The sequence below is a fragment of the Pleurodeles waltl genome, chromosome 2_1, assembly GCF_031143425.1.
Source record: "Pleurodeles waltl isolate 20211129_DDA chromosome 2_1, aPleWal1.hap1.20221129, whole genome shotgun sequence".
Taxonomy (NCBI): Eukaryota; Metazoa; Chordata; class Amphibia; order Caudata; family Salamandridae; genus Pleurodeles; species Pleurodeles waltl.
Genome location: NC_090438.1, coordinates 320,968,813 through 320,994,261, shown reverse-complemented (window position 1 = coordinate 320,994,261; position 25,449 = coordinate 320,968,813). Strand labels below are relative to the sequence as shown.

The 25,449-nt window shown below is 44.8% G+C and overlaps 1 protein-coding gene across 3 annotated transcripts in view; it reads right to left on the bottom strand.

The window, feature by feature from the left end:
• LRCH2 (leucine rich repeats and calponin homology domain containing 2) overlaps positions 1–10,508 on the bottom strand; it is a 743,639-nt gene extending 733,131 nt beyond the window's left edge. For 2 of the 3 annotated variants that reach the window (XM_069212552.1, XM_069212555.1), the window contains exon 1: positions 10,137–10,508. In XM_069212552.1, the coding sequence (XP_069068653.1) occupies positions 10,137–10,404 (268 nt within the window). In that variant the 5' untranslated portion in view covers positions 10,405–10,508. The remainder of the gene's footprint in view (positions 1–10,136) is intronic. The other variant, XM_069212554.1, reaches the window with a different exon arrangement.
• Between the last annotated feature and the right edge of the window lie 14,941 nt (positions 10,509–25,449).

Here is a 25,449-nt window from a genome sequence, read left to right as displayed (position 1 = left end):
ACACGCATTTTCAGTGATGAGTCATAGCCTTTGGCTGTGCTGAAAATACCAATTGCACTGAATGTGTATGTCTGGAACGGCCCGCAGCAGAAACAGGAGAACTGCTGGATTCACTCAATTTCAGTAGTGACGCCGCAGCATAACTCAGAGGGACTCCAAATCATTGTTTCTCCACTGGAAACCATTAGACGAACTGTAGTTTGCAGTGCCTGGCAATTCACGTTTAAAGTGAATCAATACGTCTTGCAGTAAAGAACATTATTAACTTAACATGATTTTTTTGTACTCAATGTGACAAAGTATACTTTTCAGATGTAAAATAGAGCCTTGTGCATTCTAATTGAAGCACTTCCTATAGGACAGAGAGAAACACCATAAGACACAGCCAATAGCAAGACAGTGATGGTAACATACATCCTGGAGCTGGTCCAAGGTGTTTTGACAATGCCTCAAGCCAGTGGCTGTGGCGAGGCTGGACCAAAGCCCACTCTAAGTACTCAACTCAAGAAGCTAACTTAGCCATAGCTAAAAATTCATGATGTACACAATCCATCATGATGAGCACACCGATGGTAGCCCTATAGCAAATGCTGGTTGTATGCAAACATCAAAAACCTGCACAAAGGACAACATAATCACAAGAAACGGGCATTATAAAAGCCAATAGTATTGGTTTGTTAGAGTAAATGGTATTTGGTGCTAGCATTGCCCATACAATGGTTCAGTTAAGGACTACAGACACTTAAGATCCTGTGACTTTAGCTGAGTTGCAGGGGGCACCAGCTAAAAGTCAAGTCAGATTTGGGAGTTATTTGATAATGAAATGCTTGTTCAATTCAAACTTTGTAATAAATGTAACAGCCTGATCATTTCTTAAGAAAATTTTAATTACACTAAACGTAAGAGAGGGTTAAATGAAGTGAGGATCTAAATCAGGGTCAGTTGACAGCTATGGGTTATGAGAGTATCTTTACTGCTCATTTCCCTAATTTGAGAGTTTCTCCCAAGCAAACACTTGGACATAAACTGACAAGGCAGCAGGTAACTATGTCGCATGCAATGCACACTCACGTTTTCCCTTGTTCTAGTTGTTGTTCTGACTGGTAATCAGTGTCCCAAGCAGTCTTCTAACTGTTGCTGGGTGGAAGCCAGGTACAAGAGACAATCAGGTTGTGGAGTCGGTGCCAGGACCAGAAGAGTATTCAGAAAGAATGATACTGATGAGCAGAAGAGACGAAGGAAGAGAAAGAGAGGAGAAAAAACTGAAAAAGGCGGAACCGTGTAGAAGTTACAATGATGGCGGGGTAGAAAGACAGAGATGAGTGAAAGACTAAGCAGGAGAGGGTATGAGGCTAATGTTACAGAGAGAGAGAGTGAAATATAGAGACACGTAATTAGACTTAGTAGGCAGGGTGAGGAGCTAGAATGTCGGCTATGTAATAGGCTGGAACTGGCAGGCATTGCGAGACAATGGAGAGCAGAGCGGGGAATTCACACTAGTGTAAACCAAAGCCCTGGTTCTTTCACGACAGTATCTTTGACATGCACCAAATTCAGTCCCGATATTCATTTCATTGTCTGTCGTACAACACAATTAGTATGTAAGAGGTCAAAACATTCAATACGAAAAGGACAAAGAGACCAACATATTGTAAGAAAGACAATAACAAACACACCTTGCATCTAAAATAATTTTATTAAAAAACGTTAAAGTTCGTTTTGAGTTTAATGTTCATCTTCTGACGCTGGCCGTGAAGAATTTACTGGGATCTGCTCTTCTGTTTTGTGAATAAGATTTCAAAGTGTATACTCATGAATGGAATTTGGTTGTACATTCACATTAAGTTTAGGAAAATTACTTTAAATCATTTCTTGAAATATTTTGTTAAAATAATTATTAAGAAAAGCGTTTTGTTTTTTTATTAAGCAATGATTTGTATAGCACAGGCTTACTGAGTCATGCTTAGACCAGTGTTTACGGAGATACGCTGCGCAACAATACAAGAATATCGCACAATGATATCACACCAAGCACACCAGCAGCATCCCTGGCACAACCTAAAGATGCAAGTTTTCCTTTTATGAGGCAAGATGGAAAAACAGAATGCAGCACATGAGCACACCAAGTAGTGGAACTCTCCCTACATCTACCACACTGTTTAAGGCTGATCCACAAATATTTTCCTATGCAAATTACAACTACTCATAGAAAAAATATTTGACCGGGGCTCTGATAAGCCGGAAACAATGATGCACATAATAGAGTTCTTAGCTCAGCGCCGGCTACCTGTTCAAGTAGTATTACACAGCGGGGGAGGGGTTAGGAAGCCTGACAGGCAACTATATCACCAAAAACTACTTATATAATCGTCAAGGTGCACTAAACAACAGAAGCCATGTATTAATATTCACAACATGGAAGGACAATCAGTGCTGAGAAAGCACATTTTAGCGGCACTGCGCACATTCAGGGTACCAGCTCTAGCTTTTACATTGACAAGTCAATTAAGACCACCAAGAATAACAAATCTCTCTTCCAACTATGAGCAAATATTCTCTTCAGCAAAGCTTAAAAATTACAGACTAGCTAAAAAATCTAATCAGTTTTGTGAGTATGTGTAGGGATGTAGCACAACAGTAAGCAAAAGGGAAGAGGTAGTCAAGCATGGAGATTCTACCGAGTTCCAGGCCACCCAAGCTAATAACTTTACATTCTCTTTCACATCTACTGTTTTATTTTTTACTCTTCACCATATTTCTATTATTGAAAACAAATTAGTGATCATACCTGGGAACTCAGATTTTATGTTTCTGTCTCACCTCCGTGGTAAACCTAAAGCATCAAGTTCGTTCTTTTCAATATGTCACCTTGAATAAGCATATGTATTAGTTCATAAACTGATCTGTGGTTTGGTGAAAACCAACATTTAAACCACCTCACAGAATGTTTGCTAAAGACGAATCACAATACTGTCATGAGGAAAGGATTCAGTTTTCTAAACCTATTCCACAATCATGTTTGCCATTTGCTGAAAGTCAAGTGTATCAGTTTTTCCCAGGAAGCTTTCCTTTCACCTGTCCTGTTTCCACTACAAATTGTTGTTTGAAAAGGGACAACCTTTCACCAAAGCCTAAGATAAACAAAAAGGGAGTAAGCAAGCAAGTGATGGGTTTATTTCGGGAATAATCCACAAAACCTAACAAACAAAACAAATACAACTAAACGAGACTACATGTGGAAATTTAGCAGTTAATATCACTGGTCAACAGTCCGGCACCGAATAAGTCAGCCCTGTGAAAAAACAGGGAGATACAACTGCCTCCACCTCCCTTTGGTTGGAAGTCTTCAATAGCTCCATGGCTAATTTCAAATTTCGGACCCAGTAGCTTTCAATAAGGGCAGCAACCAAGAGCAAAAAAACCCAATAGAAAATCTATCATAGCTCCGGAGCAAGTGGCACAGTTAGGGAAGCGAGGTGTTTGTGAAAGTAAACAATCAGAACCAAAATAGTCCAGTAACAAAATGACTAACCTGAGTTTGAGTAACAACGTTTTTGTTATAAAATATTTCTATTAGATTTTATCATCATAAAAACAGCAACCAACATCAACAGAGACCTTTGTACTAAAATAATAAAATATAGATTGTTAGAGCATAAAAATACGCGCACACACTCACCTCCACCAGCCCAAGTGCACCAAGCCACACATGACAGAGAGAAAGTCACCTCCAACACATAGGAAAGTCTTTTCATTGTAGGCCACCATCTTCCCCCAATGGCCTTCCAATCTCCATCTTTTCAAAATCTTAGCTGGGCAACCAAAGGCCGTTCATAGACTTTCTTCAGCAAGTGCACATTAGTCCATTCCCCTATGTCATGCCTCAAGAATGGGGATGTGGGTGTGGGCGGTCACACTTGCCTGGGAATCGACAATTCAATTCCCACCAGAGTCCGGACACCCCAAACTACCATCCCATTCATCCATAATCCCTAATAACACCATCTTGGGGACCAAGGGAAAAGAGTATCCTACCACCCATACTAGACAACCAAGCAGCATGGTCCAGCATTTGGATATGACAGGGCAGTCTTGTGTTGTATGCAAAATTTTGGTTTGCAGACTAACACATCATGGACAATTTAGCGATGGAGCCCTCCCCACTTCCGTAGCCTAACAGGATGAAAACAAACACTATTTAAATTGCATTAACCAGAGCCGCATCAATATGGACAGGACACACGGTGTCATCCTCGTCTCAACCCAGTCTTCCTCATCAAGATCACTCTACCATTTTCTCTGGAGGTCCTAAAAGAGGTCTGGAGAGTTAGAAGGGATCTGTACCCCTAGCAGGGCTCGAAAAATCTACCTGCTCACTCGCCATGGAGATAGGTGTTTACTTTTCTTTCTCAAAAAGCAAAGTTAGAGGATTTTGTAAGTGAGGGTACGATTTGCTGGTAATAGAGCGGTATGCCTCCCTTTAGCAGGGAATACACTATTTGTGGCAGTGTGTATCAGGTCCTGTACCTGTAGGTGGGCAGGAATTCTCCCATTTCTTAAGTACCACATGTCTAGCATTAAGGATCTCTGCTCAGGCAGCAGGTTACGTTTGCTGCATACCTGCTCCAAACAAGGGATAAAAAAGAATCACAGAACTCAGGTAAACAGAATGAGGGACAAATAGTTCAATAGGGGTACTGCTGGAGAGGGAAGAAGCTTCTCTTCCCCTTCAACCGTACTCATACCAAAAGGATTTTTGCTCGTGGCTGGAGCAGGACGGTAATCATGGAACAGGAGCCTCTTCAAGAGGGGAAGCATCACCCACAAGAGAAGATTTCTGATCAGTGACCGCAGCACAGCTGCAATCCTAGAACAAGATTCCTTTTGAGAGAGGCATTGCTGGAATGCAGGAGCAGATGGAAGGTGTCAATTCTTTGTATCTTGATCCGTATTGCCCCGTTAAAATCAAGAACCATTTCTGGGGGGAGAGAAAAAAAAAGTGTAGTAACAGACTGATAAGCTGGGCTGTCTGGCAAAAGGTGTTCCTCTCTCGGGCCTCTAACCACCATCTCCTTTGCTTTCCTGTCATCTTGGGGACACATTAGGGAGCAAACAAGAGAAAATTTTGTTTTAAAAAAAAAAAAAAAAAACCACACACACACACACACACCTGTTGGAAAACTGCACGAGAGCAGCAGATTTAGGGGATCGCCTGAGTGCCATCTAAAACCGGGGGACCAAAACTCAAGTATGCCAGAAAACAATGGTTGCAAGAACACTGACAGAATTGAGTAGGTACTCATGCTAGAAACTGTTAACTGTCATTGTATTTGATCCAACTCCGAGGAGGCCGGTAGGCAGGAGAGCTGGACAACAATTGTGGTCCAATTTCTTACACAGAAACTTACACGAGGCAGCATTTTGAGCATAGTTAAGAAGAAAAGAAATGTGCTGTTTAGTCACTCCTGGAATGCAGAAGGCATGACCCACATAAACAGTATTTTAGATTGGGCTTTGTTGATGTGCTTGTTATTTTCTGGCAGTTCAAAATTTCATTAGGGTGCGCCCTTAATTTTTGGAGACTGCGTTTTCTAAAAGTTAAAAAAAAAAAAGATGCTTTTTTCTAAAAGACGAGTCTTGACATCTCCTCTACTTCGCTAGCAGCAACACTCAGACCATAGGCGTTTTCAGCGCAGGAAGTAAACCCTAAGTAATTTCAGATGAGAACATTTAAAAGCTATACCAGGACAAATCTCAACAACAGATTGACCAAATGTGCAAGATGAAGCTGTCACAATCATGGTTTACCTCGACTATTTCTCAAATAATTTACAGACTAATTAATTACCTTTTTTAACATGTAAATACTATACAGCCCCACATGATTCAAACCAGTTAATAAAGTCATCATACTAATGATATAGGGGTAGTAATGTCTATACCTCCAATTTAAGAGCACCATTTTATCACATAACAATGTTTAACGTTGTCACCCAGGTTCCACTGGAATCCCACTAGTCTACCAACATGCCTCATCCCACCACAAAGGAAATTGTCCCATAATCTACTTTAGTTTCCTACTTCAACTCTTTGTTCGACATATGACATGCCTTTTGATATTTATGTGAGCTTGCCACTGATGGTATCTTGCTGGACAATATTACTGCACTGTTACATATAAATGTTGTAGAAAATGTAAACAAAAAAATGTAAATAACAGTCATACAAAGGTTACAAAGCCAGAGCACAAACTTGCGCAAAATCTGTCCGCTGTGAAGTACACAAAATCTAAAAAATGATTTAATTAATAATATATTCGTGTGTCCAATAATTCTGCTTCGTGCTATACATAAAAAACATCGCCATCTGAGATGATCACTAAACAAACGCTTGCCATTATTTGCAATGGGTCCACAGGCAGATAATGTAAATACGATCTGTAAGGCCTTTATTCGTGTGGTTGTACCACGTCCTTATCATCAAATCGTGTAAAGCGCTACCCAAATCAGGCGTCACTGAAAACAAAAGCATGCCTAAAAGCAGAACAAAGAAAATGTTTGAGGCAACATCGTTACACGATTATCACAGATGGATGACAAAACACAATGCTCAAGCGCTCCCTCGGAAGATAACTGATTATTCCCCGTCCATGAAGAGCAGTTCTGAATTAGCCCCAAATCGAAAATGGCTCCATTCTGAAAATCTGTCCCGCACCGCAGAAACACTGCCGTTTGACCAAGCAAGCTTGCTGAGGCATGATATGGCTCAGGGTACCCACTTGCTCAAATTAAAGGGTAATATGCATCACCTTCCCAACATCGTCAAAAGGTACGACGCGTAAATAAAATCTAACAGGTCGTCAACGAAACAGAACAAATACAAACATGCTTAGGTAAAAACAAAAAAAATATAGCATAAACAATATGCAAAAAAAATGAAATCCTCTCCGAGGACATGATAAAAAAAAAAGAATGCAAACTAATAACAGTATGCTCCGTGTCTCGAACCTGCAGCGAGGCCCTTGTATGGCAGATGGAGCTGCAGGTATGGACACGACTTAATCGCACCAGTGGCTTAGGACAATTCTCTTGAAAAGTCAAATGGAACTCTGAACAAGCAAACCTGTTCTAAACAAGGGTGAACCAGAGAAAACAATGGGCAGTTTCATCTCAATAGAAGAGCATGCACACACTGGCCCCACATTAAATACAATCTTGAATGCCACTACTAACCTTCGAAGAGGATCAATAAACCCCTTAAACGAGAGATATTGCAGCGTTCTAGCAACGGTCATGTAACACAAGGAAACGGAGGCATCAATGTGTAACACATATGGAGGAAAATGTGACTGCAAAAAAGAAGGGATCAACCTGTTACCAGAAAGAGTTATGCAAAGCATAGTTGCCCAGATATCTCACCTGAACACAAGAAGCAAGTGTCACAAGAGCATCATTGCTAAATATCTGGAAAAAAAGAGGAACAACATGACACAAGACCAGTGCATCCCTTAAAATAGAAAAATCTGTAGTGCCTAAAAGACGGGTGCACTTCATCTTAAAACAAAAGGTATGCAAACAAACCACCCAAGAGATAAATACACAGTCTCAGTCTGTGTGAGATGGAATAAGCACCAATTAGAAGGCTGCATTTTTGGAAACAGTGGCATCCACAGTAACCAAGGAATCAGCTTTACCACATGGCACAGGTGGACGACGGTCACCCAAGACGCTGGATCGCTTTAATTGAATAGCAGGTGTGAACAGCAATCAGCAGACAAACGAATCAGATAAAGACTGTAGTGAAATAAACACAAGATATCCTTGGATCGCTGACAAATGTGAGCTGGCTCCAGGTCAAGTGGTGGATTTCATTTAAATCACTGAATAATGCAAAGTGATTGAGGGCCTTTTATGCTTTCTATGGTGGAGTTATCCAGAACGTTGAGTTGAGAGTCCATTTCGATCTGCGTAAAAGAGCAATACATGAAGAAAGAACACCCAGAAGACTTCAAGAAGGAGCATTTTTCTACTCTGAAGAGGTAAAACCCCAAAACACACCATTCTAGGAGGTTCATTAATTTTTAAAGGGAGTCCTTTCACAATCCCCACACTCACACCAGCGTTTGCATATTCTGCCCTCCAGCCACTGGAATGCAAGTGATACACTTCCACTGTCTAAGAAGCTATCCTCACATCCAATCTGGTGCCAATGCACACGAGGGGCATTCAAATGGATTCCCCACTACTTTGTAATTAACAGTGTGAGTCAAACCAAAGGATGAACACCGGAAATACATCAACTCCACCATTTGCAGAATCTCCTTTTCAATGTATACCTCATTTGCATGTATATTATCATACTGCTGTGATCTTGAAGTTACTGCTCACTCTGAGTTCAACCTAAATATCTTCCTATTTCTCAACATGTGTCCTAGTCGTGCCATTATTTTTCAGTCATTCCTAGAGCTGATCAACTTAGCTAGCTGGATCGGTGGTCTAGCAATAGCCTACCAGCAAAGAGATAGTTTATCTCACAAGTATCTATCAAAAAAATCATACTACAGCAAAATATGCACAAGCCAAAACTGTTGTTTCTTTTTACGTTCTTGCATCCTCAAATTGCATGCTGTTGCAATAATATTCACTACATTCCGTAAAGATTGACATTAAAAACTGATCTTTCATTAAAACTTCTGTTTGTAGCCTCCTTTTTTTCTTCTCACTTTCATATATCATTCTCCTTCCCTCCCATCCCCTGTATGCCTCCTCTTTTTCAGCACAACCTACTGTGACACATGCGTGGTTAGCCTATTCGCTAGTATTGTATTTCTGCAATTGTCCCACAAGTCATTTGCAAGATCACAATGCCTCCTTCCTTCCTCGGAAAGTTATACCGTTGCAACCTAAAAAAAAAACTCCTCTGTTAATGCCATAAACCATGTGCATGAGCTCACACGCTCCCGACTAATGATGGTAACTAACCACTACTAATTTAGTTCAACCTAAGGAAACTGGAATGGCAGCATGGAATGGTTTGTTTTGAGAGCACAAGACTATTCCCAATAACTAACAGTAACCAATAATACTGGACAACCCACTAACCTTGGGTTCCAGTGCCGGACACTATATAAATGCAATTACAATTAAAAGTACGTGACTGTGTGAAGCCAATTAGGGGAAGCGCACCTTGGTATCCCTGCCACTGCTCATGCAACTCAGGGTCTCAGACGTTATGAAGATAGCTGAAGGAACAGAAAAAAAAGTTTTCTAAAGGCTGTTTAATTCCTATAGTTTCAGCTCTTTACTCTCCCTTTAACAACTCAACAGTAAAACTGAGGCTGATAATGGGTTAAAGCTATGACAAGTGGCTAAATCTGTAATATAATTAGAGGTCAAAGCATGCTTTATGTCGTACCTGCTACCCCTTAAATTTCGGTGAACAAGCGCCCATGTTTATCTGTGTTAAAAAACAATTGATTAACAATGTGCAGTAACAAAATAACAACACGATATAAGTCATAGCACCAGCGGTGCAAATGGGCAGTGTAAGTCGATAGGTTTATAATGGGGACACGTTATATAAGCTTAAATGCTACCTGATATGGCATCAGACACGTGATAGGCGAATATGGTGATAACTAGGGGCCGTCATAACACTCAAACAACCTGAGTGCATCGCCTGATAACAAGGCCAACAACACCGCCCAAAGGGCCATCGCTGTTATCAGATGTCTAGCTCATTTTATTGCACCGTGAAGTGCACAAACAGGGCAATCATTCTCGTCATCAGCCATAAAGCATAGCTACTGGAATTCTGTGCAGACCAATACCAATCTGGCTGCTGGCCTAGAGTCCGACGATGCTCTGAATACAAGAGCTATAAGACTACATCTGCGCTAAAAGGACGTACACCACATCCTCAAGCAGTGCAAGGATAGATCAAATGTTCTAATTGGTGCAGGTATGCTCCTCTGTAGCCACCTCCCTAGGTTCTGATTTTTGCCTCACACAGTTCCCACCTGTCAGTGTGCGGATGAACCCCTCATTATGCCTTCTCAGTCCAAGGTTATCTTTATCATTCACCCTTTCCTCGTCTCTGCCATTTCAGTATGGAAAACCCACCACCACCGAGCGCACCTGCTTGTGTCGTGTCCGTCAGGTCGTAGCCGCCCCCAGGGAAATCGCGCAGTTTGCGGCCGCTCAGGCTTAGGATGCCCGAGGTAACCGCCTCCTCCATTGCCCGGTCCAAACTGCGAGCCGTGTGTTGCTGTTGCAGGGTACCAGCCGCGGCCCACGGGCCCCCCGGTGTCTGATACTGTAGCTGTGGGTAGGGCGGCGGAGCAGTGAGGGGAGCGGGGGTCGCCGCTACCGCGGATCCGCCGCCGCCTCCCTGAGCCGCCGCCATGTTGCGGAGACAAAACTGACACTGACAATGCTGCGGGGGACCGGGGTCGCTAGGAAATGCGCCGCCACAGCTAACGGGACATGCGCGAGCTCTAGAGTGGCCAGGGGGCGGGTCCAAAACGAAGATGTGCAGGGATTGGGCGTGGCCCAGAAGCTAACTGACAGGGGCAAGTGAGACCAGACCGTTACAAGCTCCAAAAAGAAGGCGGGTACAAATGTGACAGCTGAGCGAGGAAGTGTTTGTAAGCGGGGGGGGGGGGGGGGGAGAATGGGCGGAGCCACGAAGAGAACTGTCAGGGGGAGGGACGAACAATGGACTGGAGACCGTGGAGGAGTAAAGCCGTTGGTCCAATGAATGAAGGGGCGGAGCTTCTCCAATATATACAAAGGATGTCAGTGCTACCCAGGCAGCTAGCTCTCGTCTTCTTCAAACCCCCGAGTACGGTATTGCCTATCCATTCAACTAATGCAGGTGTTTGAACTATACCAGAAAACATAGTTGGAATTATTTTACATGAATAGTGTTGTTAGAGTAAACGCACCACGTGCATGCTGCATGAGTTGGAAACCCTTGAAGACTGACCGTATTGTACAGAGCTTCTGAACGACAACAAACCACTAAGGTTGTACGCGCGCCACATATTCCTGGGATTGACTGCCGAGCAGGTTCACATTCTATACGGTAGAGTAAAAAAATTTCTAGCTATTGCGTCAAGAATTTTCAATTCTATTAAGGACACGGAGGCGAGGATTATGCTTTTCTCTATCTTTACGGCAAAACTCAGCAGCCAATGAAATTTAACAAAACAAAAGAACTACATTTCCAATAAACATAGTAGTTCTAGTCCACCAATCACCAGTAACCTGTCCATATAACTGTCCCTTGCAGCATAGTCCTTCCTCTTTCTTTGCAATAAACCATAAGATTACTCGAAACCGAACAGGACACTCTTGAACCTGTATCCAACGTCACTCCTGGGTTGACACCGCGTCGTGACGGGGATCATCACCATTCAGACTATTAGAACTTCAACCGAACCAAACGGAAGATCCAGACTTGATCAAACACCCTTGATTTCCAGACCTAGAAAACAAAGGAACAAGCCATAATAATATTCATGGAATTTTAGTCTTTCGTCTACATCATTAGGGTGGGAATGTTACAATTGTAAAGTTAAAGTAGTACAAAAAACTTCTGTTTTCCAGATAAGAAATATATCAGATATTTTAACCATGGGAGGGATAATCCTCGCCTCCGTGTCCTTAATAGAATTGAAAATTCTTGACGCGATAGCTCACATTTTTTTTATTCTATGTCAGGACCGGAGGCTTCGGATTATGCTAGTTCAAAGCTGATTCACATTTGACACCACATCTACAATTAGTTTATGATAAAATACCTTAAATGTAGAGTCCGATGACCAGTCAGCCGCCCTCATAATGTCCTCTAAACGAGAACCATACGAGAATGACTTAGATGCCATCGCTCCCCTGACAAAATGTGCCCCAAATTGCGAAATATCAATCCCAGCTTCTTGCAGGATCCAACAGACCCAACGTGCTAACGTCGCTGCTGAAACAGGACCAAAGGATTTTTGTAAGACCCTGAAAATTTTGACGCACTTCTCTAGTACGTTCCTCATAAGCTTTTAAGCATTTTACAATACATAGCTTTTGATGGTGAGGGAAAGCTGGGTATGCAACACTTCTAGAACAGGTCTTAGTACGATTAGAAATAGTAAACGAGACTCCCGAAGGAGTAAATACTCTACCTGCTAAATCCAGAGCTCGCACATCAGGCACTGTGCGGCATGATAACAAACAGAGCAAAATAGTCAACTTCGCTGAAAGTTGTTTGCGTGAAAGGTCCTCATTGCTCGGCCATAATTTTAAGAATTTTAAACCAATATCGACATCCCACAGGAAAGTATACTTGGGCTGAGGAGGGGTCACCATGCGAATCCCCCGCAACAGCTTACACACTAACAGGTGTTCCCCAATCGGTTTACCTCCTATATGGGGATGCCCCGCTGAAATTGCCGATCTAAAATTGTTAATAGTTCTATAAGCTAGGTCTTGCGTCGCTAATTCTGAAAGAAAATTGACGATCATAACAATGGAAGACCCCACGGGATCAAAATCTCGTTGATTGCACCAATCAGCCATCGTTTCTAGGCGGATTGATATCGTTTGTGAGTGAAAGGAGCCCAAGATTGTGACAAGAAGAACATTGCGTTGTCCGAAACTCCCGGCATTTGCCAGCGTCTCCGGAAATTCTCCACGCCATGAGGTTTAGTTGTTCCTTCCCTATCAATGGATGTGGAGATTTCACCGGATCTAACAATAGTCAAGGGTCCTGGGGAATCGCTACAGGGGGAGCGCAAGACATCAACATTGCCCAAGGGAACCAAGGCTGAGCCTTTCAGATGGGCGTCACTAAAATCTATTCTGCCCTCTGTCTCCGCGCCTGAGAGAGTACTCTCTGAATCATGATGAATGGGGGAAATGCATACCGCATCCCCGACTCCCAAGATTGGAGAAATGTATCCGTCCCGGCCGCCAACGGGTCCAGTCTCCAACTGAAGAAACATGTCAGTTGAGTGTTGAGTCTGGAGGCAAAGAGATCCATCCCACGAGGACCCCAAAGAGAGTTCAACTTGTTGAATACCAGAGGGTCCAGCTTCCAATCGCTACTATCCCTGAGGAACCGAGAATTCCAGTCCGCAATGAGATTGGCTCGACCCAGAATGTATTCCGCCTTCACTGGTATGTGATGGAGAAGACAAAATTGCCAAAACCCCTTCGCAATCTCTACCAGTACCCGGGACCTGGTCCCACCCAGACGGTTGATGTATTGAACTGCTGAAATTTTGTCCATCCTGAGTAGAATACAACATTTCCCTTGTTGGGGAGACAGGGATCGAATAGCAAAAGCTCCCGCTAATAACTCCAGGCAATTGATGTGAAGGGTTAGTTCGTCCTGGGACCACCGACCCCCCCGTTTGAACAGAGCCGCAGCAGGCTCCCCAGCCCCACCGGCTGGCATCTGATTTGATAATCATCTCTGGATTCGAAGCGAAGATCGCTCTGCCGTTCCAGGCATCCATGTGTTCTAGCCACCAATTGATTTCTGACCGGGCCTCGTTCGTCAGAGTAATCTGCTCTGCATACGAAAGGCCCTTGCGAAGGTGAAGAATCTTCAGACGTTGAAGGGCTCAATAATGGAGAGGCCCTGGGAAGATTGCCTGAATTGAGGAAGCTAAAAGACCCACTAGGCGTGCTGGGGTCTTCAATGATATAGTCAGAGAGGCAAGGGCTCTCCTCAATTCCTTCTTGATAGCTTTCCTCTTCGCAGGAGGTAAAAACAACTGTGCTTTGACGGAGTCTACCTGAAACCCTAAGAATTCTACAACTTTGGACGGGATTAAGACCAATTTGTCTACATTGATGAGAAATCCCAAGTCTTGTAGGAGATGGACTGTCCATGTCAGGTGAAGGAGGACTGACTCTTCCGACTGAGCCATGATCAGAATATCATCTAAATATATAGTGAGACAAACGCCCCTTTCTCTGAGTAGTTGGACCACTGACCTTAAAAGTTTGGTGAAACACCACGGGGTGGAAGAAAGACCAAAGAGAAGGATGGAGAACTCGTACCAAGTCTCCCGCCAACTGAATTGGAGGAACCGTCAGTGAGGCTCGAAGATGGGAACTGAAAGATAAGCTTCTTTTAGGTCCAACCTAACCAGGAAATCCCCCTCTAACAGAAGGTCTCTTAAGAGGTGAATGCCTTCCATTTAGAAATGTCGATAGACCACCCAGGAATTGAACTCCTTCAGATTGAGAACTAACCGAGAGCCACCTCCTTTTTTCTGAACCAGGAATATCGAACTTACAAACCCTCTTGGGTGTGGTTCAGAACGGCAAATGGCGCGTTTCTGGAGTAAACGGGCAATCTCGACGTCTATGAAATGACCGTCTGTTTGGAAAAAAACAAGGGGACGGGGAAAATTCGCCTGATGCGGCGGTGTATAAAACTCTATCTTGTAAGCCTGAACAGTCTGAAGAATCCACGGATCTTGAGAAATCCGTTCCCAAGCTCTTAAGTGATCTTTCAGTCTCCCTCCCAAGAAAACTTCTGAAAAGGGAATAATTCTCACCTGTAGAGGGTCCTTCGACGGAGTTGGCGCCGCCTCTGTTGCGGTAACCGCGGCCTCTGCGGACTCGGGAGGGATAGAAACCCAAACTGGGGTAGTATCCTTGTTGGTTGTAACTGCCTGAGGCCTGATTGAAGCCACGGCCCGGCGCTCGGCCTCTGAAGCGTCCGGCCCTGGCAAAAAGGCCTCTATTAAACATTTTCCTCATGGAGGATCGAGCTTTATCCAAAGCGGAAAAGGTGGCAATATATTTCCCCAAGTCTTTCACGAATTTGTCACCGAAAAGAAGGGCATTCGCTGCTGGGCCTGCATCATTGGGGGCTAAATCTGCCAGTTTTGGGTCAATTCTCATGAGAAAGGAGCGTCTGCGCTCCGTAGACATGGCACAGTTCGCATTACCTAGTAGACAGATTGCTCGTTGAGCCCACTCTAAAATTGTCTGAGGGTCAAGAGACGATTCGGACTCTTTGGCCTGGACAGCCAACTCAAGGATTTTTGTAATGGGGCCAGAGATATCCAGGAGCCTGTCCTGACAATTCTTTCAGGCCCGATCCAGACCCTTCTTCGGATCTTTTGAGAATTTTCACATAAAAGTCGCCATGTTTGGATCAAGGTCTGGAGTCTCTGTTACTTTGCCCTGGAGCGAGGGGTGGGGGCATTCAGAACGTAGGGTGTTTCTAACCTCTCGGTCAAACCCTTTACAGATATGATCTTGAACGTATTGCGCCACTTCCTCACATGGAAGCCATTCAGTGGACCTGGGATGTATTATATTTTCTTGATCAAAGGAAAGATTGCGATAAGAGGAACTACTCTCTTGCGTGTTATGCGATTTGCATTTGCGCTTTCCTGATGGTTTGGGGTCTTCTTGATCCTGATCTGAAGCAGAGGACTGCGCAGGGGAAGAAAGGTTGTCTGGCCTAGCCGAGGATTCTCTGTTACCTTCTGATGTGTCTAAGGATGAATAGACATCATAGCCGTGATCTTGCATCACTGAGGCGGCCATATTCGCTAGTATGTCAGCTGACGATAAAGGTCTTTTTAAGGCTCCCTGGGACAAAGCCAGATCAGGTATTTGGTCGGGTTGCGAACCAGCTTCTAATAGAGGGTGACCCCTCAGTTCACGCTGCCCAAATCGTCGTAAGGGCTGAGCAAAGGGCTTTAACGCATTAATAAGAGCCTTATTTACGGAGTCCTGGACATGATAACCCAGGGCTTCCACTAGTCTTTCCTCCATGTGTTCATCAGTAAAATCAGGTTGGTCCTGATAGAAATCATCCTCTCCAGCGTAGTACGCCATGACCACAGAGGAAAATGGAGGAGATCACGGGGGGAATTTTCTTTCCCAGCAGGAAAAAGGGTCAGTATTTAATTGACCTAAACACAATTCTTTTATAATTGTTTAAATTATTATTATTAATATTAGCACAACAATATCAGATGTGGAGGGAGCTCCTGCTAAAACCCCTCAGCCAATCTTTTTCATGTGAAAATCACCCCGTCGGGCGTTCTAAGGCTCGAGAAATTCAGTTGGTGGAGAAATGAGCTAAAAATAGCTTTTCCTCCAGCTCCGACGCGCAGCACACTCCCCGTTCTCTTCAGATCCGAAGGAACGAGGCGTGCGCATGCGTGCGCATGGAAAGTAAAAGAGGACTCAGCCTCTAGCGCGCACCGCGGTCTAGGAGTCGGAACGACTCCTAAGCTAGACGCGAGCGCGCCCCTCTGGCCGAGCCGAGCCCTCAAAAATGAAAGGGCGAGAAATCCGAAAGGGAAAGAGCACGCGGCGCGGAATGTGCACAGCAGCGCGTTCAGAGCCCACTCCAGCTCCACGTTGTGCCGGCATAAAATTACTAGAAAAACAATAGGAATAAGGTGCAGAAGGAAAGGAATACACTTATCTCTTGGCTGCAGCAGCAAAGAAAGAGGAAGGACTATGCTACAAGGGACAGTTATATGGAAAGGTTTCTGGTGATTGGTGGACTAGAACTACTGTGTTTATGGGAAATGTAGTTCTTTTGTTTTGTTAAATTTCATCGGCTGCTGAGTTTTGCAGTAAAGAGGGAGAAAAGCATAATCCGAAGCCTCCGGTCCTGACATAGAATTTTGGGAGCTGAACCACAATAATAAAATTAACCCTAGTATTTGAACACCCCAAAATGTATCTAAGTAATTTAGCTCTAGCATTTCCAGTTAATCGAGCAGTTAGAGACTAGCTACCTTTTTCATTGTAAGTGTGACAGACTGAGTTGTAGGCCAAAAATATGAATTTTAATACAGAATTGTCAAAATGTGGTAAAGAGAAAAATGCATGAAATGCCATAAAGGTGCAAATGCAGAATTACAAATAATGCAAAAACATATGACTCATGAATTCCTAGTTTGACAGAATTTAAGCAAGAATTCTCAGTGTCAAACTCATAAAGAGTACTGACACATCCCATAAAGAATGGGCATTGAAAAATAAAGTCCAGCACAACACACAACAGCTGGTGTATTCCAGACCTCGTATTTTGGCAGAGTGCTTATCTTGAAGAGACAAATGCATTTCTGAACATTCTACATTATTATTGTAGTTACTTGCCTAAATGTGCTTCAGGAAATCTGCTTGAGCTCAGGTACTACAAAATGTGAGAGTGCAATTTTAAAAGAGCATTTGCGTGACTTTTCTTTCTTTAATAGCATGACCCTTGTATTTAAATTGTGTCATTCATGCCTGTGTTTCAGATTTGAGGAATTTGCTTTTGAAGGGTTTTTCACACACACAGTGAAACCATACCAAACTGTGCCACCCTAACTGTTTAAACCCAGAGTGGACATTTGTATAACTTGGATTGTTTTTGTTCCTTTTAGTTTAACCCTATGCATGCAGGAAAGTTATACATGATATAATTAATACCCTTGTTTGTCTTTCTTGTACATGATAAGTGCAACCACAGTTCTAATTGTAGTGTGCCGAGACGTGTTCCAGGAGGTCGGGGCCATACCATCGCCCCTGAAGACATCCTGCTTTTCAGGTGAGAGGCCCCGTCTCGACAATGACAGTCAACTAGTTGCACTTCCGGATGCTGTAAATGGACCTAGTGCAGGTCAGAGCTTGAAATTATTGACACCACAGGCATCAAGTGCAGTGGTACAGCAGGTGTCACTGATGAACGCAAGTAACATTTTGTTACAAGGACTGACAGCTCAGCAGCTGACGAATGGTTGGACAAGCTGAATACTCCGCAGAATGCTTCGAAGGGTGAAGAGCAGATCAATTGTGTCAGACTAAGCATCAAAGCAAGTGAACTGGTAGAGGGAGCAATGGGGGTGAATAGATTAGAGTCATACACAGAGGCAGAATTGAGATACTTATGCCCGAGAATTACAAGAGAGGTGAGCAAGGTACATCAGAGACCACCAGCAATTGAGAAAACGAAGCATCTAAAGAGAAGCTACAGATTGGATTTTGAGGCAAAGGATTTTGAACACATGAGGTCAGCCGGAATGAAAGCACACTTCAAGGAATTACTGCAGAGTGCTCAGGTTTGGGGAGGACTAGAAAAGTGGTAAGGCAGATGGGCAAAGACGAAAGATAAAAAGAAACAAGACTCTATAGAGGTTACTGAGAATGTGCAACAGGGCAAGGACCCAGTAAAGATTTTACCGACAAGAGAGATTGCAGGTGACAGTTTGTTCATGTCCCTTGGCATAGGAGTGATATTCTGTCATTACAAACATTTATCCAAAGCTGAGGGAAAAGCCGGTAAAATGGTGTCAGCAGACGGACAGATTTGTGAAGCTCTCAAAATGTTTGCAGGAAGACTTGAACACCTTCCTGGAAATAGTGGTCCAGGCAGACTTGTGGGTTGATTGTAAGAGAGCCATAGATTGGCAGACAAATGAACCAGAGAGGGATAAGAATACAGGCGCACCATCACTGAGTTCCTGAAAAGGAGGATCTCACCCATAAACGTTGATTGGCAGAGAATTGACAGAACAGTGCAGGAGGTGAAGGAGTCGATATATGCGTACTATGAGAGATCGTTGAAGGTGTTCAAGGAATATAGTGGCAAGGAAGCAATTGAGCCAAAAGACATGCTGCATTTCGTCTTTAGGTTTGTGGAGGGACTGAGACTTGAGATAGGTCAGAGGATTGAGAGTCATTTGATGTGCTGGCAGGCGAAGCCGATAGATGAGGTGTTGCAATATGCGAAGTACTGTAATGATGAGATTGAGTTGAAGCAGAAAACGTTGAAAGAGAAGGCAATGGTAATACAGATTAAGGCATCTCAAACAGGAGTACAGGGGACTTTTGTGCAGCAGATGCCACAGGAGCAGGGAAATGTCATGTTCCAGCCTCAAATGAGAGGTAGAGGTCATGGAGGCAATATGATTTGTGGTCCAGATTTGAACACTGTAGTGGTTCAGATTGATGTGCAAGGAATGAAGAAGTTATTGCTGTGTTACATCTGCGGGGCCGTGGGACAATGGAGACAGGAATGTCCGATGATGGTGCAGGAGGGTGTTGTTCAGCAAAGTAATGACGTCAATGCATTTCAGACTATGAGAGGACTGAGATTAAGGGGCCCTAATCCAAATTTTCAGAATAATGTTAATCAAATGCAGAATTTTCAGCCTATGCAACAGGTGCAAATTCCCAGTGCACAGGTGTCAAAGTTGCAGCCGATGCAGCAGCAGGTTACCATGATACCTACACAGGAAATGCAGATACCTCAATCCCCGATGAAGCAGCAACAGATGATGCTTTCTGTTAGAATTTTCATCCTTGGCGTGGTCTCTCTTAACTTTTTGCCTCTGTTTCCCAGGTTGTTGATGTGTTTTGGACTCTGTTTTTGCTGTTTTTGTTACTCTGGGCACTTTACCACTGTTAACCAGTGCTAAAGTTCAAGTGCTCCTTTACAAAATGTATATGTAATTGGCTTATCCATGATTGGCATATTTGATTTACTAGTAAGTCCCTAGTAAAGTGCACTAGAGGTGCCCAGGGCCTGTAAATGAAATGCTACTTATGTGGGTTGTGCCACCCACATAAGTAGCTCTGTAATCATGTCTCAGACCTGCCACTGCAGTGTCTGTGTGTGCAGTTTTAACTGTAAATTCGACTTGGCAAGTGTACCCACTTGCCAGGCCTAAACCTTCCCTTTTCTTACATGTCAGACACCCCTAAGGTAGGCCCTAGGTAGCCCAAAGGGCAGGGTTCAGTGTATGGTTAAGGTAGGACATATAGTAATGTGTTTTATATGTGCTGACAGTGAAAAAGTGCTAAATTTGTTTTTCACTGTTGCAAGGCCTGTCCCTCTCATAGGTTAACATGGGGGCTACCTTTGGATCTGATTAAAGTGTAGATTCCCTTTGGGAGCGGATGGACATGTGGAGTTTGGGGTCTCTGAGCTCACAATTTAAAAATACATCTTTTAGTAAAGTTGATTTTAAGATTGTGGGGGTCATTCCTACCCTGGCGGTCCAAGACCGCTAGGGTAGGGGACGGAGGAAGCACCGCCAACAGGCTGGCGGTGCTTCTGGGGCTATTCCACCGCCGCGGTCAGAAAAGGGAAGCCGGCGGTTTCCCGCCGGTTTCCCGCTGCCCCAGGGAATCCTCCACGGCGGCGCTGCAAGCAGCGCCGCCATGGGGATTCCGACCCCTTCCCGCCAGCCTGGTTCTGGCGGTTTTCACCGCCAGAACCAGGCTGGCGGGAACGGGTGTCGTGGGGCCCCTGGGGGCCCCTGCAGTGCCCATGCCACTGGCATGGGCACTGCAGGGGCCCCCTAACAGGGCCCCACATTGATTTTCAGTGTCTGCTTGGCAGACACTGAAAATCGCGACGGGTGCAACTGCACCCGTCGCACACCAGCAACTCCGCCGGCTCCATTCGGAGCCGGCTTCCTCGTTGCTGGTGCTTTCCCGCAGGGCGGGCGGGCGGCCTTTTGGCGGTCGCCCGCCCGCCCAGCGGGAAAGTCAGAATTACCGTGGCGGTCATTTGACCGCGCTGCGGTATTCTGGTGGGGGAACTTTGGCGGGCGGCCACCGCCGCCCGCCGAAGTTAGAATGACCCCCTGTGTGTTTGAAAATGCCACTTTTAGAAAGTGAGCATTTTCTTGCTTATACCATTTCTGTGACTCTGCCTGTTTGTGGATTCCCTGTCTGGGTCAGTTTGACAGTTGGGCTGGTTGCACCTCACACTAGACAGTGACACAAAGGGAGCTGGGGTGTAGTCTGCATTTCCTGATGAGCCATCTGTGCTAGGAGGGAGGGCAGGAGTGGTCACTCACACCTGAAAGGGCTGTGCCTGCCCTCACACAATGCAGTCTCCAACCCCCTGGTGAGAGTCTGGGGCCTGGCCTCGGCACGGTAGGATTTCACATTCATGAGAGACTTTACTTTTAACTAGGTCTACTTCAAAGGAGAAAATGGGTATAAGAAGGGCACCCAAAACCACAGACTTTAGAACACTTCTGGAAACCAAGAGGAACCGCTGCCGGGAGAAGAGCTGAAGAGCTAAGGAAGAAGAGCTGCCCTGCCTGTGACTGTGCTTTGTGGAGCTATCCTGCAGTTGCTGCTTCTGCCTGTGTTAGAGGACAAAGACTGGACTTTGTGTTGCCTTTCTTCTTGTGAAGATCTCCAAGGGCTTGATTTAGAGCTTGCGTTCTGTTGTTTGAAGTCTCAGGGACAGCAAAGACTTCTGTCTGCCAGCATCTGGAGTCTCTGGAGACACTCCTACTCTGCAAGTGGCGCCCATCCAGTTCCTGGGACCCTGAAAGGAGAAGCTGACTGCCTAAGAGTAAGAAATCCACGCATAGAACGCCGTGCGGGGAAAAGATCGACGCAACTCCGATCTGTGGCTGAAAAATCTCTGAGCCGCCGGCTTCGCAGCAGAAAATCGACACTCGCCTGCAACGCGACCCAAAAATCGACACCCGGGGCTGGAGAAACGACACACAGCATCGCTGACGGAGGCTGGTGAGATCGCAACTCGCGCTGCGTGGTTTCCAGATCCTCGTGCGGCTGGATTTCTGACGCAAACAACGTAAGGCCTGCCCGGCCCGAGAGTACTGACCGGATCGACGTATCGCTCTCCTGCAGAGAGAAGAAATGACGTACGCCGACCCGACGATGCAAGGTCTCGCTCGTGAGTGAAATCGACACATTGCAAGCCCTTTTTGACGCACACTCGCCCGAGCGGGATTATTTTTGACGCGCCCAAGGTACAGTTTCACGCTACCAGTATTAGTGTGTGTTTACAATTACATGAAGACTCTTTTTACATTTTTAGTGATAACTTGACTTGTGTATTGTGGATTTATGTCGTTTTGGTCTTGTTTTGTTTAGATAAATATTTCCTATTTATCTAAACCTGTGTTGTGTCATTTTGTAGTGTTTTCATTAAGGGCTACATGTATCAAAGTTTGGTTTTGCGACTCGCAAGTTGCGAGTCAGAGTGACTCGCAGTTTGCGAGTCACAAAACGTATGTTGCATAGTGTCAATGACACTATTTGCGACTTGCAAGGGGATCACAAATGCCCACCTCATGACTATTCATGAGGTAGGTCACAATTTGCGACCCCCTTGGGAATGGCCGCCCTCACAGGGATGGTGGCCTGCTGGAGACAGCAGACCACCATGTCTGTGACTGCTTTTAAACAAAGCATTTTTTTTTTTAAATGCAGCCCGTTTTCCTTAAAGGAAAACGAGATGCATTTCAAAAACCAAAAATGAAATGTTTTAGTTTCATTTTGTCAGAACAGGCAGTGGTCCACTACCTCCTCTGAAAAAATGTTTTACTGACATTCACAAAGGGGAAGGGGTCCCATGGGGACCCCTTCCTGTTTGCAAATGGGTTAGCACCAGTGTGACACTGGTGCTAACTGTGATTGTTTTGCGACCGCATTTGCGGTCACAAAACAATCATACATGGGACTGCGAGTCGCAATTAGGAAGGGAACACCCCTTCCTAATTGCGAGTCGCAATCTCTTTTTACGATTCGGTAAATAGTTTACTAAATCACCAAAATGGTTTGGTACATGGCAAAGTGCATTTTGCACGTCGCAAACGGCCTGATTCGCCGTTTGCAACATGCAAAAGGCTACGTACATGTGGCCCTTAGTTACTGTGTGTTTGGTACAAATACTTTACACCTAGTACTCTGATGGTAAGACTACTGCTCGTGCCTAGCTACCAAGGGGGTATGCAGGAGTTAGCTGAGGGTGATTCTCTTTTATGCTGACTAGAGTGAGGGTCCTAGCTTGGGCAGGAGGTAACCTGACTGCCAACCAAAGACCCCATTTCTAACACTTTCTCAACAGGTCAGAGACAAGACAGAAGTAGAAATGCAGTACACCAATTCCTGTCACATAGTGAGAATGAAATAATTGGTGACTGGATGAATGATAGTTCGGATGAGGAGTCATGTGTGCTTGCAGCTTCCTTGGAAGTGGATCAGAGAGGACCCTATGTGAGAGGGAAGGTGATGGGTCACAATGTCTGATTTTTGGTAGACATAGGAGCTACACGCTCTTCAGTGAAAAGTGCAGAAGTGCAGATGTTCAGAATTCGCCTCTTTCAGGAAAGACATTTCAAGTCGTGTGGGTAGCGAATCAGTATTTGTCGAACCCGACCACAGATCCAGTGCAAGTTGAGATTAGCAATTTTCAGGGACTGCATACATTCGTAGTCTGTGACTCAAGTCCAGTATCCCTACTGGGAAGGGACTTGTTCTATAAAACTAGGTGTCTGATTACTTGTTCAACCGATGGAATTGAGATCCAGACAAATAGCAATGATGATGAAGATCCAGCTCCAGAGACCAAGTGTGAAACAACGAATGAAGATTATCCTTTGATTGAGTTTTTCCCAATGTTCACATGGGAAGTCCATGCCAGGTGCAGAAAATCAGCGTCTGGGGCAGAGCAGCCTCACAGTAGCAAATCTGTTGCTTAGGGAACTGATACCACGTTTCGGATTTCTAATCTCTGTAAAATCAGATAGGGGAACGCACTTCAATAACAAAATGATTAAACTGTTGTGTGCAGCACTGAACACTGAGCAGAAGTTGCATTGTAGTTACTGCCATGAAGCATCAGGACTAGTGGAGCAGATGAATGGTACCTTGAAGTCACGAATTGCAAAGATGTGTGCAGCCACAAATCTGAAAGGCCAGATGCATTGCCTTTGGTATTGATGTCAATGAGAAACACACCTGAAAGGAAAACAGGATTGTAACCCCATGAGATCCTTCTGGGCAGAGCAATGAGGTTGCCAGCCGTTCCAGCCGATGTACCTGTCAACACAACAGATGATATGGTGTTGGACTACTGCAAAGGTCTGGCTGATGTGGTTCGCTCTTTCTCTCAGCAGGTGGAGGCTACCACACTGCCGCCAATCCACGATCCAGGGCACAACCTGAGGGCCGGTGACTGGGTTGTTGTCCCCCAGCACGTGCACAAGACGTGTTTGGAGCCCCGTTGGCGGGGACCATACCAGGTGATCTTAACGACTACGACAGCTGTGAAGTGTGCAGGGATTCCGAACTGTATTCACGCAAGTCACACAAAGAAATTGACCTGTGCACTGGATCATGAAGAAGCGTTGTTGAGAGTACCAACAACTGTGAGACAAATTACAGCACCAGAACAGGAAAAGGAGCAAGGAAGAACTGAAGCAGAACCTGAACTCATTGAGGATGGTTCTATCACCCCTGTGAGAGACGAAAGTGAAGACCTCCAGGAAGGTGTTGAGGAACCTATCGCAACTGAACCAGCAGGAGAGCCAAGTACTGAGAGGGCTCTTCCAGAAGCTGTCGCGCTGCGTGCTGCGGTGCGAGCCGAACTTTCGGCTCGGGCCGCACCACGCGTCTGCAAGACGCGGCGCGCCCCCAGTCTGCTGTGTGCTTTGCGAGGCCCCAAATGGGGCCTCGCTCTGTTTCTGTGCACCGCATTTTTTGGGCATTCTGACCCCTCTTACCTGTTCTTTTCTTTTCTTCTTTTCCTGGGACATCTGGTTGTACCTTCCTTTATGTTTTTTCCCCCTTCCCATGTTACCTTTTTCTTCCCAGCATTCCTTGTTCCCTATTCTCTATGGTTTCTAGTCTATTCTGTTCTATGTACTTTTCCCTATCTAAGATGGTGTCCTTTTACTTCCTGTTGGTCGTTTCATGTTTAGTGGTATTTAAGGGCTGTGTTTCTTTCTCTCCTTGTGCTGCAACACTTTCTGTTTGGATGGTGTCTTCGCTCCTGTTTCTTTGCCTTTCTGTGCTGGTTCTCGTCAATTCAGTGTATTTCCTAAATTTGCCTCTGTTGATCCCTGTTCTTTTGTTCCTGTTTCAGGAATCTATCTGTTTGGAGGTTTTTTCCCCTTTTCAGGTTTTTTTTCCCTCTGGCACTATTTCTGAAGGGCATGGTCTGTTCTTGGTGTTTCCATTGCTTACAGCACCGTGGCTACCAGAAAGAGTCGCCCCTATCTGGGCCAAAGCCGAACATTCAAGACCCACGCCACTCGATCTGCAGATTCCAGGCATAAGCAGCACGTGAGTCGTGACAGAAGCAGATATTTCTGAGAGACAAACAGAGCAAGTGCCAGACCAAGAAGGGGAGGGAGTTGAGCTGGATCAAAGTCAAGGTGATCTGACTCCTCCTGAGCCTGTTGCAGGTCCATCAAGAGAGAAAACTCCACAGAGAAAGTAAACGGTTCGAGTCCAATCTTGAAGAGAATACTAACAGAAGGTATACGAAAAGGAGATAAGTGGCCGAATTCGCAAGTGGAGAAAAGGAAAGAAGTGATTGTCTAGCCAACAATAGAGGAAGAAATAGATACTACGAGAAAGGAAGAATTAATTGAAGGAGAGTTGAACGGTGATCAAAAGTTGAAAAGAAAAAGAATAGCAAGTCGAA